This window comes from Neodiprion pinetum, chromosome 2, assembly GCF_021155775.2.
Source record: "Neodiprion pinetum isolate iyNeoPine1 chromosome 2, iyNeoPine1.2, whole genome shotgun sequence".
In the NCBI taxonomy this organism is placed as follows: Eukaryota; Metazoa; Arthropoda; class Insecta; order Hymenoptera; family Diprionidae; genus Neodiprion; species Neodiprion pinetum.
In genome coordinates, this window is record NC_060233.1 from 39,588,944 (window position 1) to 39,606,806 (window position 17,863).

At 44.2% G+C, this 17,863-nt stretch overlaps 1 protein-coding gene across 6 annotated transcripts in view; it reads left to right on the top strand.

Annotated features, from left to right (window-relative positions):
• Positions 1-227: 227 nt before the first annotated feature.
• LOC124212075 (uncharacterized) overlaps positions 228-17,863 on the top strand; it is a 103,032-nt gene continuing 85,396 nt past the window's right edge. For 2 of the 6 annotated variants that reach the window (XM_046611806.2, XM_069133621.1), the window contains exons 1-2: positions 228-368; positions 7,001-7,917. In XM_046611806.2, coding sequence (XP_046467762.1) covers positions 7,668-7,917 — 250 coding nt within the window. In that variant the 5' untranslated portion in view covers positions 228-368; positions 7,001-7,667. Of the gene's footprint in view, positions 457-1,216; positions 1,408-6,197; positions 6,643-7,000; positions 7,918-17,863 lie in introns of those variants that run through there. The other 4 variants (XM_046611805.2, XM_046611811.2, XM_046611808.2 and 1 more) reach the window with 4 other exon arrangements.

Here is a 17,863-nt window from a genome sequence, read left to right on the forward strand (position 1 = left end):
ATGGTTTCCCAATTTAACGGACCAGCACCTGCAATACCTATTATAACATAATTATATAGAACGGTATACGGGGTGTGTATGTGTCCCCGATGTGCAGCGCGGCAATCGCGAGGCTTCGCCCGGTCCTCCGGATCCGGAGGGTGCCGGGGGTGAGTTTTAGTTCGCTGATTCGTCGGCAGGGATCCCTCGGCAAGACGGGGTTGCGCGTGCCAAAGGCGAACAGTCCGCTTCTGGCTTTCGCGTACGCACGGTGACGACATCGCGTTTCGAAATAATCGCGCGAAAACCGGCCGTCGCGAAAAACTGCATTCGCGATAAGGAATCCCAGCCAACTCGAAATACATATCGGGGGTAGAAAAATTATACCGGTACAAATAGCCTCCAGGCAAAAACATTTTTGACAACATTTTTTTCTCCTGTTAAGGTGGTTGGACCGAGGTCTTCGAGGGTGGAAAAGTAATTATTCGAATCGCGAAATAGACATATAAATTAGTTGCATAAAATTACGTCGGAAAATTTGTGCGAATAAAAAACACACGTGGTGATCAGCTTTATCCGGCGAAGTTTTGCGCTGTGTGACGGTTTTGACGGTTGAATCTTAATCCTGGAACGGAGAGAAAGCGGGATGAATGCTGGAGAAAAGTAGTGGAGAGCGATTAAAATTCAACTCGTTTGATCGCGTGTATACTTTAGTTTCCGCGGTAAAACGCCGCCCCGGATCCCCGTCCTCCTCGTATAATTTGTTTACGTCAGGTTATAACTCCCGTTTAAAGTAGCGAAACTTTCTCACGTGCTGCTGCAGTGCTTAAGGTTCCCGGGGTTCTCGCTGCATTCCCGATTCTCCCGCTCGATCCGTCTTTTTTTTTTTATTTCAGCCCCTCAGGATCGCCTTATTCAAATTTCTCTTCGATCGAACCGCGTCAAAAATGCGAAGACACGGATGGACAATCAGTCACTAAGTGGATAACAGAACCGGTCAATATTGAAAGCTTAGTGTCGTACAGGTGAAAAGCGATAACGGCGAGTCGGATAAAATTTTGCCGGAAGATTTTTTCTCCCCTTCCGACACGTGCGTTTTTCGCTTTAAAATTCGTTCTCTTCCGAGTTCGGGTTTCGGTCTCAGACCGTCGATAAATTTCAATAGTTCCGGGCGATTTGTTTCCGAATCAATTGGGCGGCGCGAAACATTTCTTCCGTCAAAAGTTACACACACGCGTCTCTCGGAGCTGAGTTAGCCCGACGTTAATAGGACGTGCAAATGTCCTCGGGCTAATCTTTCTCTATTTCTTTCTCTTTCTCTTTATATTTATCCTTCTCCACCTCACCCCGTGAATTTCAGCCAAACGTCGTTACGGCGATAAATATCAAATGAAATGGAATCGAAGGTGACAGGAGCTGATGAACGTGGTGATTACTCGATATTGCAATTATCAGCCGATTTCATAACACCGGAATAAAAAAATTGCGAGTCAGTATCTTCGTGAAAATGAATCAAGTGACTCGAATCCTTAGTTCGGTCGACTCGTTAGATGCCTTTTTTTCAAATCCAGCGATTCCCGGAGTCGTTGTAGATTTATGTTAGAACATAGATAAGCCACTCGCAGCTTTATTCGCTGCTCGTTTTTCGCTGATTGCAAATGATCTCTCGTAATCTCTGTCCCATTTTTTTGCCGCAATTAACTGCCTCAGTCTTCCGTTTCTTTTTTTTTATCGTCTCCTCTTTCGCTATCTCTCCGAGTTTCCCTTTTCGCATTGCATTGTACCGTCCGCTACTACGAGGTTGATTTTTTACGATCGAGTGAACGGGGATAGAGATAAAACGGCGACAAGGAATCGCGACGGCCGTTAAAACGTGTGCACCATATTTCTGATTTTTTTTATTTATAATTTTGAATATCTTTTCCTACAATCCCTGCTCTTTCTCTTCTTGCTCGCGTAATAATTTTCACTCGACGATAATGACGTCACTTGGGGACGCAGACAAAAGAGCACCGACTACGGGAACAAAGTGAAAAAGTTGGCAAATAGAAATAATAAAGGAAATGCAAAGCTGGCGCGAGCGATGCAGCTGTCGGTATACCTGCGGTGCATCTAATATACTTGGAACATTCAGAAACTCAAGGTGAAGGGGGTTGGTTCTGTTCGTTCGGGCGCGAATCGTGGTCGCGCTCAAGTTTTAATTAGTACTTGAAAAGAAGGGCGAGCACTGGAGAGGGAGAGAGAGGAAGGGAGAAAGAAGACGGGGACCCGTAAAGACGAAGAGAGATTTTAATCACCGCGCAATCTACAAGCCGTATCGGAGAAAATTATAAAAGTAGAAACGTCACCGCTACGCTTTTCGGACGATAGAAATACGATTTTCATCGAGCATCGCGTCTACCCGTGTACCGTAAAAATACAGACGTGTATCCATGTATCTGAGACGATGCCCGATCACGTACTCGATCGGGGTTTACGTACCCCATAAATAGTAAGTCTACGGTGGAAAATATCGGGCCGATCTGAAAAGCGGCGCTTCGACTTACCGCTGAATTTTTCACTTCTCAGGATCACTCTCATTTCTTATTCGACGGAGCATCATATCGATCTGACTCATTTCCTGTTTTTTCAAATTTTTTCCCCCCCATACATTCGAGAAGATTGAAATTGGATTTGTGGCGGGCGATTAAAGTAACGAGGATTCCCCGCGGATCCGTGAACCCGTTGAGATTGCCTCAGCTAGCTTGTCTATTTTTGCCAATTTCACATCACCGGTGATAATCTACCGTCAATAAAATATCCCCGGTTGAAATTCGACGCGATCTTGATTAGCCGGGGAATAATCGGTCGCTGTATTTTCATATTTCCGTAATGAAATAAATAAAAGTTTGAACGCAACTGATATATTATTATTACTTATCACCACTTTCCTGTTTATTTGATTGACATATTCACGTCTGCGATACGATGGACGGTGAGTTTAAACGATGACGATATTTCCACACCGGGTGCGGAGTGCGAATAAATAGATAAATGAATGAAAGCGGGTGAGAGGAGAAAAAAGAGAGAAATAAAAATAAAATAAAAAGTTCTCGACCCCTCGCGCGTGTGCGGCCAACTCCGAAATAGGGTAGAACGGAATTTGAAACAAATTAGCTAACGAGATCCACTCGCAGAGATCAAAGGGGAACTGCTGCAGGTTTTTACCGGCCAAACGTTTTAGGGGCGGCTGTGAATTCGGCAGCTGGTCATCCCCGTTGTGTAGCATCGGAAGAAAGGAAAATAAACGAATACGATTGAGGAGAAAAAAGGCTCGAAATCGAAATTGGGAGAAAAAGGAAATCAAGCTTCGTCGATATCCAATCGAATTTTCGGTCGTATGAATTATTTTCGTTTTGAAACCCGGATTTTTACTCACTCTCTCTCTCCCTGCCTCGCTTTTTACTCGGCAACCTCGTCACCCGCAAGAATTTATTCGAGCGAAATAAGAAAGAGGAAAATAAAGAAATAAAGAATGACAGAGAGGAAGAAAGAAAGAGCCTCAGATCGGGGAGCGATGAATCAGACCACTTATTACCCCGTGTACATAAAGAAAGTCTTTCTCGTTTCCCTCCTCGCTGACTGTTAAAACAACATTTTTGGTAGCAGATCGGATTGGCCCGAGCCCGAGCTCATTTCTTGTCTTGGAAATACGACGTTGGGTATATACGCCAAGCCACCCTCATAAATTCTCTAGCTTTTCCCTTATTAATGCCTCCCGGGTTGTCAGGGTCGTTGTCGCCCCCCTCGCCCTTCCGAAACTGGTCCGTCAATCCTTTTATTCTTATTTTTCCTCGCTGTCTCGCTGCGCCAACAACAGGTGAAATCAGGGCGCGTGGCGTTTCGGGGATTAATTAATCCGAGACGTGATAGCGCTGATCCAAATACCGGAGAGAGCGGCTTGTTACCTTATTCTTATTTCAATAACAGACGTTTCAACGATTCCGACTCTCGAATTCCACATTTCTTACAATTTACGTGTATTGCGAAAATTTTCAATCACAGATATTCGACGTTACATTTAGCACGGTAAATTAGTTCATACAATTGGTCAAAATACAAAATTATTATCGGACAAAGAAACGCGTAATTCTCTTTTACCATTATCTCAAATACATTTTTATCCACATCGAAACAGAATCCTACCTTGTACTAAAAGCCTCGAATGTTTTCCTGTTCGCTAAATGTTCGCCGAGCTTGAATCGGGCAGATTTACATACAGACACGTGGGTATAATTGTACTATAAGGTGAAGAGCAACAATCGGCCGGCGTTGGTTGCCGTTTCGTTGATACGGTTCGGATTGCAGCCGGGCTGGAGGCGAGGCGAAGCTAAATGTTCAAGGGGTGGGTTTTAGCACTGAATCGGCCAAGTGCCGGCGGTTATATCGCCACTGCGCATTCATAATGTCGATAATATCCCCGGTTACGGGGGCATGTATGCATAATCCGTTTCATCGCGTTGCGGGAATTTGTAACGGTACGACTGCATTGCGTATAAAATTTTTAAACGCGAGTACGAACGTAAGTAAAAAACAAAATGAAATAATAAAAAAGAGAATAACCACGAAACAGGAGGGAATAAAGATAAAGATAAATAACATCCGTCTCCCTCGAGCTTGCAAAGTGAGCTTCTTCGTCCCGGAACTCGGGTTGGATCAGGCATTTTTACGCGTCTCTCGTTGTCCCCGAGCTTGCATTAGCGAGGCTGAAGCCCAACCTTAGGGATTTTTAATAGCTCAGGTAATCCTCGACCTCGGGCTGCAGGTGCTCGTTTCAATTCCTTCGTATTTTATCTTCCCTTGTCTCCTCTCGCCGGGAACTCGAGGCGCGTTGTCACCGGCTCGGCATTGTTCAAACTTTTCCAAAAACGTGATTTTGAAAATGAATAAATTTAGCGAACGGTGAATTATGAAGAAAGGTAAGAGGTCAAAGCTTCGTAAGACGCGAAAAATAAAACGCGAACAACTGTTTTCCGCGTCAGGATAAATCTCCGCCTGTCGTTTTCAGCGCAATTTCCTTCCCTGCGATTCCGCAGCTGTGAGCTGCAGAGCCGCTCGTAAAACTTGCCAATTTGTGTAGGCCTGTTAACCGCGTAAGTGAGTCGCATGGGAATGCACCGGAGTGCAACCGGCGGTCGAGGGTTGCGTTAAAAATAGATAATCCGATTCGCGTAATCAAGTTATCGAGTTTTATTGAGTTTGACCAGCCGCCTCCGCGTGTTGCCTCGGGTTGTCCCGGACTCGCACTTCCGTCACACAATTCCTGCACAACGCCACTGCGGTGACTGCGCGCATCGCAAGCTTGCAAGCACGAAACTGCCTTTAACTCGGTGTTTCCTCCGACTGAGAGTGAAAATTTTCACCGTATACGATAAACGGAACTTAAACGTACCGTTTCTCATGATTTCAACTTGCGGATAAATTCTCGCAAATATACCCTATACGTAAAATACGCGGAAGATCGCCTTGCTGAAAATGTTAAACGGTGAAGTTCGAAACGCGCGGTCCCGAACAGTTCTGCACAGGTGTGGCTGAAAGGCGTGACGAGTAGTGAGGTAAATTGGAACACTGAAATTACCGGCATATGAAATATGCAGGCTAGAATTGAATGCGGAATCCCCCGGTTTTAATGTTAAATAATTCAACACCGCCAATCGGTGAATTATACGAAATACCGTTCGAGCGTATCCCGTGCAGCTCCGACACCTGCCCCACACCCTCGTTTCCGGAAATCGATAATATATTTTCCGTACGCACATACAGGTAGTTTAGTAATTAATCGCGCGGTCAGAATACTCGGATAATGAAATCGAGTGCCGTGAAGTGAGAGAGAAAAAAGAATAAAATAAAAAAATGAAGAAGCAAAAGCGGGAGAAATATATTAGCGTTTGGCAAAGGGTGTATTCACTTCCTGCTTCGTAATAGCTAGTCAAATTGACCGTCAACTTCCGCCCGGCACTTGACCTTAGACTCTGATAATTTTGGTTTAACATCGAGGCGGGCTTTCCGTTTGTTAGCAAAGGGTCAAAGTGGAACGGATGGACGTCGCGTGGGGGGTTTGAGGGTATGGAAAATGTGGGAGGTAGCCGGACTAGGCTCGGGCGAAAACTGAGCGATTGACCCAATTTTAGCCACGAATTCAGCCGCCCCTGAAACCCTGAAAAACCTACTTGTTGTAATTTCCTTCGAGAAAGCTACTCGAGTACGACAATTTTAAAAAATATGCGTATTTTCGTCGCGTCGCTGCGTCGAAAGGAGTGAAGGTTGAAGATTCGAGTGCTCTTTTCGTCGGCGATGGTCAATTTTCGATAATAGGCTGTAAGCTGGAAATTGTCATTGAGATTTCTGTTCATCATTATGCGAAGTAACTCAATGACCGTCTCCTTGACTCGACGCGAATTATAACTGAGATCAAATACGATTTTGTATCACGTATAGATTCGTTTCGCCGGGTTGATTTCCTTGATCGAGGCTGTGACAATTAATCAAACTCCAATTTTCAACTTTGACCGATTCCAATATTGTATAAGCCTCCGAGGAAAGTCTTGACGTTCACTTGACAAATCCCTTTTGTCGTGAACTCTGACGAAGGTTCATTGCTGGGCGAGTTTCGAGCAGGATTATGTAAGAACCATTTGGGATTTTTCTTTTCCTCGTCTTACACAGGAATTTTATCCAAGTTGTCGAGTTTTCGGTAGACGAGAGAGCGCCTTATTTCAACCTCAAATATATATTATAGAAAAGTTTTCCGACACACGCATTTCCATCGAATACTCAATGTTTTTGAGATCAGATCGTTTTTCAGATATTCAGAATAAAATGCTGTTCCCGTTTCTATGCAAAATTAGCATAAAATTAGAGCAAAACATTTTAAAATTGAGATGAAATTAAAAAAAATAATCTTCGAGGTCCTCGGTCCCCGTAACTTAAATGTACCAGCCGCCGATATAATCAAGCCTTGCTAATTTCACGTTATCAACAGAACACCGTGCGGAGGGCAATTAATTCGGGATAATCGTAAACGAAAGAAGAAGGTGGAAGAGAAATAAGAACCTGTTAAAACACTCTCGAGGTGTAAATAAGCTCAGGATACAGCTCCAGGCTCGTCGAGAGTACATAGACGTACATATACATATATACATAGGTATGTACGCGGGAGATTAAAGAGTAGAAGCGGGTCGAAAGTTGGGGAAAAGTTTACAGTGAAAGTACCGAGCATGCGGGAATCCGCGTCAAGCGATGACCGGCTCGCTGCCGAAGGACACGTTTAGAGCCGTTTAAAGTTATAACCGACGGAATAAAAAAAGCTGCGAGCCTAGAGCTTACCGCTATTTTCCGTGGGTCCCAAAAGAGTGAAAAGTGACCGTCCCTCTTTCCGCGTAAAACAGGATGAAAAAATGATGTGCTTTAAATGCGGGGGTTCGATTAGTTCGGAAATGGGTTAAAAACTGTGGTAAAAAAGAGAGAAAAATTTCAAACGAAAAATCCCGCCAGTCCGAGAAGCTTGCAACTTCGAATAAGGGATGGAAAAAAACGTGGCTATTTTACCTGACACCTAGAACGGGTCCTGAGGGATCTCGACGCTGCAGGAAGCTGGAAGACGGACTCTTGTAGGAAAAAGGGAGACGAGGCCAAGGAGGAATCCAGAGATGTGCTGCTCCGGCGAAGGGCCCGCTGGCTCTGGAGGGTCAAACATGACCCGATGCGGCGTCGTTTGCGGCCTGGCTGCCCTCGCCGCCCTGACAACGGCGCTCCTTGGACCGGCTTGGCTCCACACCGAGGAACGTCTCTTCGTTCCGAATTTACCCCAGACCTTTGCAGCCTCCGTAACGGTCCGATTCAAGCTCGGTCTCTTCAGAGCTTGCCCGAGTATCGTCAAGCCCGCAAATTTGACCGCCGGTAAGTCGTCTCTTGTATCAATGATTATTGTTTGATCGCAGGCGAATGGGAACCTGGTACTATTATATTATCGATTGAAATTGAAGGTAAAAAATCTGTAATAAATTCAAGGACAATTCCGGGATATATACAGGACATTTTCGGGTTATTTAAGGACATTAAAGATAGAGTAATTCCAGGACGCAAGAAATATTCAAGGGTAGTTGGATTCCAGGACTTTTGAAGGATGAGTAACATTTAGGGACATTTTCAGAACCTCTGGACACCATTTTAAAGCTTTGGGTGTTGAGCTGTGCTTTCACCTTCGTCACTTACAGCTTACTTTAATTGGTATGACCTTTGCGATATTTGCCAAGCGTGGCAGTGAAAATGTGCCTGATGAATTACCGTTAATTGACTGTCGAAGCACTTCGAGGCTTTACGTTATAATTAGCACAAATAAGCTTACAGTCTTAGAAACGTGATGAAAATCTTCAGATATTTGATTATTTTATACTTGAGGTATACTTCTGCGATGAGAAATAAGGTTTCCAGTTTTCGTGCGATTTTTTTTCACAATGAAGCAAACACCGGAAACAAGAAAATAGTCGAGATTTTAATAACGTATTACCGATCGTGATTACTATTAAAAAAATACCTTACCAGGAACGTTTTAATATTACTAATAAAATTTCCACCAATTTTTCAACGTGACTGAGAGTTGAGATACGGCGAAATTAAGATATCAAAAAAAGATACCTAGTCTTAAAAGTTTGTTCTTATTGAAAGTAGATTAATTCAACAAGTCTGTCTATATACTTAAGTAAATCTGTGCAGTACGTGAAGATTCCTCAAAAGAAACTTACGCAGTACGATTTTTGGTGGTTAGGCCGTGCAGAACAGAAAGATAAAAAAAATAAAAAAAAAAAAAACAGATAAATTTAAAGCTCGGTAGATTTTTCCGAGCAGCGACACCGTGTTGAATTCCTTTAATACAAACATCGTCAGAGGAAAACGACACGTTTCGTTTCGTGTAACTGTCCATGCAGGATCGGGGCGGGCAGGGAGAGAGCTAATCTCATCCTCGCGGCCACGTTTGTTTTGCTCAACTTTTTCTTGTTTGGCGCAACGGCGAAAGGGGGGGGGGAGGGGGGAAGTCGGGGATTTGGGGAAATTTCACGGGGTAGAGAAAAGGCAGCCGAAGCCGGGGGCGAAAGGTAAAAGGTGAAATACAAAAATGACGAGATACGTAAAAACAAATGTCGTTGTAGTCAGCGGGGGGGCGCGTACAAGCCACGGAGCCTCGGCTCAGACGATGACAGCGTATTTTTCTCCCCCTTTCACCCTTCGCCACCCCTTCCTCATCCCCGTTCTCTTGCTTGCGGGATCTCGCAGCGCTCAGACTGCTTCCATCCCCCGCGGAAGCTTTTATTTTCGCTCTTTGACCGCTCGGCCAGTTCGCCGGGACAGGTATAAAGATATTTTCTGATCAACCTCGCGCAGCAGCGATCTTTCGTTTTCTCTCAATTTCCTACCTCCGGTTAGCGATGCCCCTCTACTTCCGTCCAGCTGCTCCTCTTTATTCCCTTTACGATTATCCTTTCCCATAATGGTAGGAGGAAGAATTCCCATGTACCGTATTCTTGTATAAGCGAGTCACCAAACAAAGCTTCGGCAAAGCCGAACACCGATCTGACAGTGGACGGAAAATTTGACGGACTCGACACGCTGTCAAGGTCGAGAGTGAATTCAGACCACTTTTCGGCGTTAATTGCAAGGCAGTTGCGTAATCGAGTTTAGCAGAGTTTCCAAGTTTAAGCAGAGGGCTGCGATCATCGCGAGCGGTCCGAGCTTACAACTTTTATTCCCTTCCCCCTCCGGCAAGTTCCGATTCGCTAAAGTAGCAATCTCTTGTTTCCTTTATTCCTAAACTTTTCCATCTCTGTTTTGTCTCGTTTTTTTTATTTCTTTTGGTTTTTTTTTTCTCCACCCTCCTTCTCCGCCTCCTCGGTCCATCTTCCGCAGGAAGAATGAGGGCAGTTAGAGTAAGAAACTCCTCGGCTCGTTCCGCGACGTTCCTGCATTGTGTATCCGGGTCCAGGTGGAGGTGAATTCTCCGTCTTCTCGGGCGGACCGCGGATTAATTTAAGACACCAGCGAGCAGTGGCTCGCCGGTCAAATTGATTATGCAGCCTCCCCTGAGGGAGGGAGGGAGGGGGGGTGGGGGGCAGAAGAAATCTTGCTTACAATTTGGCGGAGCGAATAATTTTCAGAACAACGTCGTAATTATGAAAACCTCGGTCGCGTCACGCGTGTCGCAAGCACAAGCTCAAGAAGACGTCGCTAATTAGGGAGAACGCAAGCGCTTGACGCCGGGTATTTTAGTATAATTAGACGATTTTGGTAACTCGTGTAATTAACACGAATAGAGAGCGTTCGTCGAAGCGACGACGTTGCAGGGCGTTGTTTCACTCGTAGCTCGACTTTCATCGCCCTCGGCTGATGTTGTAGGTACTCTACGGGAAAAATTGCGCCTCCACTCCCTCCCCCCCAGGAGTTTCGTAAACCTCGGGCGTGCAAAATTTTCCAAGCACAAATTTCCGCCCCTCCCGCCCCCCTTTCCTTAAAACCCTCTTCGTCGCTTCTCTCGAGCTATGCTAAATCCGCAAGTTTCTTCGCGAGGGTGGTTTAACGCGCGCGCTTTGTTGATCTTCCCGTTATTTCCCCGGGGCCAAAGTGGTTTTGTACAGATCTCCGTACCTGCAGCATCACCAAGCGATTGCGCAATTTGTCAACGAATGACAAATTGCTTCGCTCGCTCTTCGCTTTTACCAAGAAAATGTGATAAATTATTTATAGATGCAGAAACAGCGGTGACCAAATTAAGAAAATTCGATGAAGTTGAATTATCCGAGCACACGGACGACGTTCGCACACCGTTCGATATCACCTTTCTATATACCCTTGTGGAAAGTTTACCGGATGGTGTTTCGCTGCCCAGGATTCTCGGGGGACTTCCTGCTGCCCGACGGCGAAGACGCGGAGACGCTATGTTTGGGATTCCTGAAAACCCCACGGGACATGTTTCTTTCGGCTGTCAAGAGGCAAAAAGTTTATTCGATCCTCCAAGTTCTCTTGCAGCGGGACTCGGTCAGCGGCCAAAGAAATCTCAGACAATTAGTATCGATCGGAAATTACTGATCTCGAAAGATCAGCGTTCAAAGTTCGAGTCGTCGCTCCGTGGAATGGAGGACAATAAAGAAAACACGTCATACATCCTGTTCTTTCACATTATTCACTTATCATCGCCGATTTACTGATTCTGACCAAGCTTCGCAGGCTTTCGGGAAAACTTCGTTTTTTATGATCACATTTTATGTCGACCTGACCCAAGCGTGTTATTCGGCTAGTGCACAGACGACAAAACCATTAATCTCTCTCAAGACCACCCCCCTCGTATCGATGGAAGAAACAATTTATTTGTAACTCATAATTCTTTCCCTGATCGTGACAATTTGACAGCGTAATGAATTTTTTTTTTTTTCTTTTTTTTTTTTTGAATCGATTCGTGCATGCGTGGGAATTTTTTTTTATCAGTTCAGTTCGACAGTCCTCGAACCCTTCCGTCACGCACGTAAAGCTCTGCGCGATTATTTCGTTAATCCCTCTACAGCAATGATTTTCTGAATTCACATTGAAAATAAAACTCGTTTTTTTTTTGTAATTCGTCACTGATTTTCCATTCAGCATGGAGGACTTGTTAAAGTTTTCGTGACAAATCTTACTCAAGGATTAAAAATGTACGGGTGGCTCGGTAAAATATACACATGTACCTAGTTTTCGAATTCGTTTTTCCGTTGAGCTGGAGAACGTTATTTGAAATAAAAAAAATAGATAAAAAAAATTTAACAACGAAGGTCTGCAAATCCTAGTATCCATTTTCGTCTAATTCTGAACGATGTTAAAGGTGATAAAGTAAAACAATTGAATCCCGACAGGCTGGGGGTTTAGTTTGAAAACAACCGCAGGGTAGGAGAGAAACACGAGGAGATCGAAGTAATGGCCGCAAAGCCTTTCAGACCTCTCGTCCTTCCTCCAGCGTTTGCAGGCTTGCTCTTCTATCTTTCCTTCCGTTCCTTTTTTTTTTTTTTTTTTTACGGCTCCCGAATCCCGCCCAGAGCTCTGTTAGCTTTCATTTCCTTTTTACTCTCGACGCCCTCGAGCCTATAAGCATCTTCTGTTCTAATCAGCCCGGACTTAAGCCAATTAAACGCATAGCTGTGGATAAAAGAAGAAGAAGAAGAAGAATCGGAGAGCATATATTCTCCGTTTGATTACCGAATAGGAACAATAGCTGATTTTGATATAGCGTGGTAGAGAGTTATCGAGAAGAGGGTTAAATTCCGCTACGACTTTGTCATCTATCATTTTTCCTATCATTTGAAAATTTGTGGAAATCTTGATTATTGAACTCAGGATGCGGAGGATTTTCACAAACGACTGTCTTTTACAGTGAGAGCTGTCAGAGTGAATATAACCTGCAGGGTCCAGAGTTTGTACAAAATATGCAGAATTAGCCTGACGGGGAACCTGAGTACCTAAAAGTTTTCGTCGTTTCAAACGAGAAGGACGTTCATAAAGGAAAGCAGGACTTGTCGCCGTGAGCAACTGGGCGTCTGAATTAAATAAAATTTCGAAACTTTTGAAATCCAGGCACACACCGATACCCGTCAGAGAGAGAGAGAGAGAGGGAGAAAAAAAGAGTGGCGAAGTGTACGGGTACAGCATTTTCTCTTTTTCTCTCTATCCGAACAATTCGAAAAGTTATTCGCAGAAGCATGGAATGAAAACAACAGCAAAATACTTTCAAACAAAGAAGAGAGAGGTTCATAGCTCTCCTTTTTCTCCCCACCTCTCTTCTTCTCTTTCGACGTGACACCGGTGTCAGAAAGGAACGGGAATGAGGGAAGAAAAGACGGTTCCCGGTTAGCGAAGCTCGATCTGTTCCTCCTGGTCAGATGCTCACCACCGCATCCGGTTGTTTCTTGCACCGGAAACCAGAAACGAAAAATAGCGATTCCAAGTTTCCATTAACTTCGAATCTGCACTTCCACAGCTGAATTTCGCGGTCAGCTTTTCTTCTCGACAGATTTTCGTTTCCTAGTTTCAAAACCAGACTTCTCTTATTCGCTTACTTCCGACCAACAGTCGGGGAAGAAAATATTCGAATTATACAAACTTGTAGCATTGTGTTGTAGATCCTCTAGAGGATTATAACGAGTTTTGATTAGCTGTGCTTAAAGAAGACTTTGGCTGGATTGAGTCGTAATTTTTCCACGCTTCAACAGCCTTGGGAGTAGGTTTAAGTACGGATTATTGATCAAGGACAGCGTGTCCTGATTTCGCGTAAAAATTATCGGACGATGAGAAAGCGGTCGTAAACTCGAATTTTATTTCCCAATGCAGAATATCGTTATTGCAGAAAGAAGTGTTACCCGCGGGGAAACGACAACAGCGATAATAACGACAATAAAATTGTCGTTCTCCACTAAAACTCGATTTCAAATCCTGTTTAATGTTGTTTCATAGCTTAGCCCGATTTGCGACTCGAGGTACAGTTTCATTCGCAACGTCACACTTTTCGCTATCTGATTTCTACAATTTTTTTTAATAAAACTTTATTCAATTCGGATACCGGAATGCGCTGTAAATGCATTCTTTGTTCACCTAGAGAAAATCCGTGGTTGGTTCAAAGCAAGTCTGAACAGGGTCTTTTGAATTTTCAAAAAAAAAAAAAAATCGCGACATGTATTTCAAATGACGAAAAAACAAATTTGTTCTTACACCTTTGTTTTCTTGTTCTTGTTTCGATGTAAGAAACTCGGGTTTTCAAATATCAAAATCATATGTATGTAACAAAAGCGACAGGAACCACCTTTCCGATTATCTTGTCGAAAAATATCCCAATGCAGCCAAGAAAATGAGGAAAACATATTTAGAAGTTGAAAAATAATCACTCATTGGGTCCAGTTTCAGTTTTTCAATTATTGCGAGGCCGCACATGATGCGATATACTAATTAACAATATTCAATTGTTTCAAACATTGAACTAGAACTTCAATCTGTAGCACTGCTCGTTCCGATACTTATCTAGCGGCGGAGACACGAGCCATGTGACAACGAGGACACCTTTTCCCTCAGCGACAAAATAAGGGAACTTTGCTCGGAGCTTTTCCCCCGAGAAATTGCACTGCTTCCCATACCGCGGAGGAATTGAACGGGAGAACTGCAGCGTGCGATCAACTCGCTAATTCCGACTCCTACGGGCATCATCAACACCGATTCAACCTCGTCTCTGCAGGTATTTCGGGGGCGGGGGATGTTGTAGCGAGAAAAGCTCAGCTTTTATTCGGTCAATTTGCTCCGTGTTCTCTTTTCCGTAGCCCTGCTACCCCTTTCTTTCCCTCCGCTCGCCATGGTTTCGGCGTCACAGCGAGCTATTAACGTTAAATTTCATCGGCTAGCTTTTAGCACTTAGCGGAACGAGCTTATCGCCGCCGGGATTATTCAAATTTTTATTTGTCCAACACTGGCGGAGACCCGTTCGACTAGCTAAAGTCCGACCCGAACCTCACTGGCAGATCCGCTTTTTCCTCTTCAATCCGAATAAAATCTCGACTAGAAAGCAGCATTCAAACGACCCTCTTACACCGAGTGAAGGGTGGAAGAGAATCCCAGATTTCGAAACAAGGGATGCGATCGCCGTCGCGATAAGGGATCATCGCGGAACTAAGGAACGCGGATATGTGGCTGCAATACGACAAGTCCTGCAGGATCGGATGGGAAGCCGACATTTTTTGCGGACACATCCCCCCGTCAGGAACAAGGCGCCAGGCGTTAAAACCCTCGCTCCGCGCGTCTGCGAAACTTTTTTTTTAACGATCTTCAAACACCGCCGTCTGCTACTTTAGGCACCATAAAATTGGACGGTTCCCATTTCACAGGCTTATCGACGACTGTAAACTGTATCCCATTCTATTCGTAACACTGCAGAGACAGTGTTTGCAAGCCAGGCTTTACAGTTTTCGAGTGTAATTTCCTGTTTTCGTAAATTTTTTAAAATTCGTAATAATAATACTCGTTGTAAAATATTTTTTTCCTGAATCCGAAATGTACATTGTCTCATCTAACTTCACTATCATTGGCGCAAGTAACACGACTGGAGATCTTTTGAACGGTCTCTTGCTAACTTTTGATTCGCGGTGTTTCATCAGATCCAGCGATACAGCGAAAAATGCACTGCAGGGCAGCGGAAAAACTCGATGTCCACTTTTCTTATCCCAAAACACGACGATTTGCTCAGTAATTTCCTCCGCGAGTCGGATAAATTTTCATCACCTTAATGTGTAGCAGCCCTTATTTTTCCCCCCCGAGTGAAGATTGAGATCGAGGATCCAGAATTTCGTTTTCGAGTTTTAGTACCTGTGGCTCGTTACGGGGTTGGAGTTCGTTCAGGTTCCTCGGTCGCACGTAAGGACATTTTCGCAAATGATCCGGGCGCTCCGGGAATTCGTCGGTAGCGAAGTAACTGCAATTTTCACTCCGATCATTGATATTCCGGGGCGAGCAAGCTGGCTCTGTCTTTCTCGAAATTTATTCGGAATTAATACTGTTCTTGCGTGTTTAACATTTATCCTCCAAAAAAGTTCTCCGTCTCTCTCAGCCGGCGCTCGTCGCGACGTCTAGGCTCGGAATTTTAAGCAACCGATTTCGGAAATTAGGAAGATTTGATCAGCCGCTTGAATTACAAATAACCCCATTACCGCTCCCGCATCCCCTGTTCCTCAAACCCTCCGCTTAATTTACCCTTCGAATTTCCGATCCGCTCAGCTGTTCTCCACGAAAATGGAGACCCGTTGTCTCTCGCTAAAGATCATCACCCACGATGAAAACAACTCGTCTTTTCACGTCGCTGTCTTCGAGGCGTCGCGCCGTCGCGGAGACAAGACCATTCGTTGCTTTCACACTTTTAATGCACTCCTCGAACGAGCTTCCGTTTTTTTCTTACACCGAGACGAGCTGGTCTCACCTCAAGTCGAGTTCTCAGAATTCATGTCATCGAAACCGAATCTTAGACGGTGATTATAATTCCTCAGGTATGGCTAAAAATCCAGATTCGAATCGACTTGAACGATTTGACTGACTGATTTAGACGTAATCATGAAAAACTTGAACAACTTACCCAAAGAAACTTTCAAAAATGAAGTTAGAAAATTCGGAATCTCGACCTACGCGGTCATTCCTCAACGTCTCCCCGACAGTATAACCTGAATTCGAGGATCACCTAATTATTCGCATTCAAGTGAACTCGGCGTTTCGTTTATATCCGCCTGTTTGTACTCGTACAGGTATATATAACGTGAGTAGCGCGGTTAACATGCAGATTATTCTGTACCGTATTTACGTTCCGAGTTCTCTCTGCAGACTCCGCCTACCAACGAAGCATTAACATAACATTAGCTGTTTGCATTAATCTGGAATACATCAGTCGGCGGAGCTGCAGAGAGCGAGTGAGAAAGAGAGAGAGAGAGAGAGAGAAACCGCGGCGTTTTTTTCCCCCTCGAAAATCAACGAAAACGAATGCACCGCGTAGCGGTGGCCGCAAAAACAGCCAAGAGCACATCGCACGTACGCTTTTCACCCTCTTTTCTCCCCCTCACCCCACCACCACCGCCATCGCCCCATTTGCACCGCGTAACCGTACCGCCGTGTCTTCTTCTATAGCTGCATCCTCGCTTCTGTTCCTCGCGACTCAAACGAGACTGCTAAAGCCCTCGACCGTTTCCGCTAAGCATCTTAAGTTTCCCAAGATCTGTTGTACCTTGTAGGTATATAAATTGCGGTGAGGGGAAAATTATACCCATTTCTTGCTCTGGTCGACGCTCAGACATCGTTGCTCAGGGTTGTTCGTACTTTTTCTGATCGTCATAAATTATACTGACGTTTCAAGTCCCCTGAATTTTCCCGCTATTTTGGGGTTTATATTCAAATTTTGTAATATATATGCATCGCAAAGTGTGTCAAAATAACCTGTAATCTTCCAATCTTTCAGCAACCACGACGACGATCTATGGATCGAGAAAAGTCTGAGAAAACCTAATCCATCGTCCATAGTTTTTCCCCAGTATAAATCATCGATTCTTTATATACAGAAAATCATCGCATTAATGTGAGAAAAAGATATGGTTCACTTTTCTCTTTATATGAATTGTAGTCAACATGAGCAATGAAGTTTCATGTTACAGACATCGATATGATCTGTCTTCACTTTATAGTAAGAATAACGAAACAGGATATTTTTAGGAGACACGTATTATATCCCTTTTCATTATTCAGTAGTGATTCACCACCGTTGAAGAAGTAACAGCCAGCACAAAGTAGAAACGAAGCTTCTTTGTAGATCCGTCAAAGTTTTCATCGGGGAGTCAATATTGGCTCACGCGTTTCTTGTACTATATATATATATATTTGTACGTATAGAGAAGAGAGGAAGAAAAAGGAGAATCGAGTAGCTGGAATAAAATAACTATAACAACTAAAATAATGGAATAAATGTTCTGCAGGAGGTAATTAGCCGGCGTAACACTGTTCCTCCTTCATCAGCGAGTAATTTTATCATTTCCGTAGTCTCTATCATCCCGAGGCGAGGAAGGACTAACTTTTTTCCCCAATCTAGGGCATGCAGGCGGGTGTTCGAAGGGCGTCAAACGGACGGACGCAGCCCCGTAGCAATAACCAGGTTATCGCGAAACAGATTCAGGGGTGACTCTGTAATAAGACGGGAAGGGCAAAAACAACTCCCCGCGATATGAATATGAAGAAGTAGAGAAAGAAGCCGAACTCGGGGGAGGAAATTTGGCGATCCGCGTCTCTACGTTGAATAAAGTGAAGTATAGCTAACGAGCGG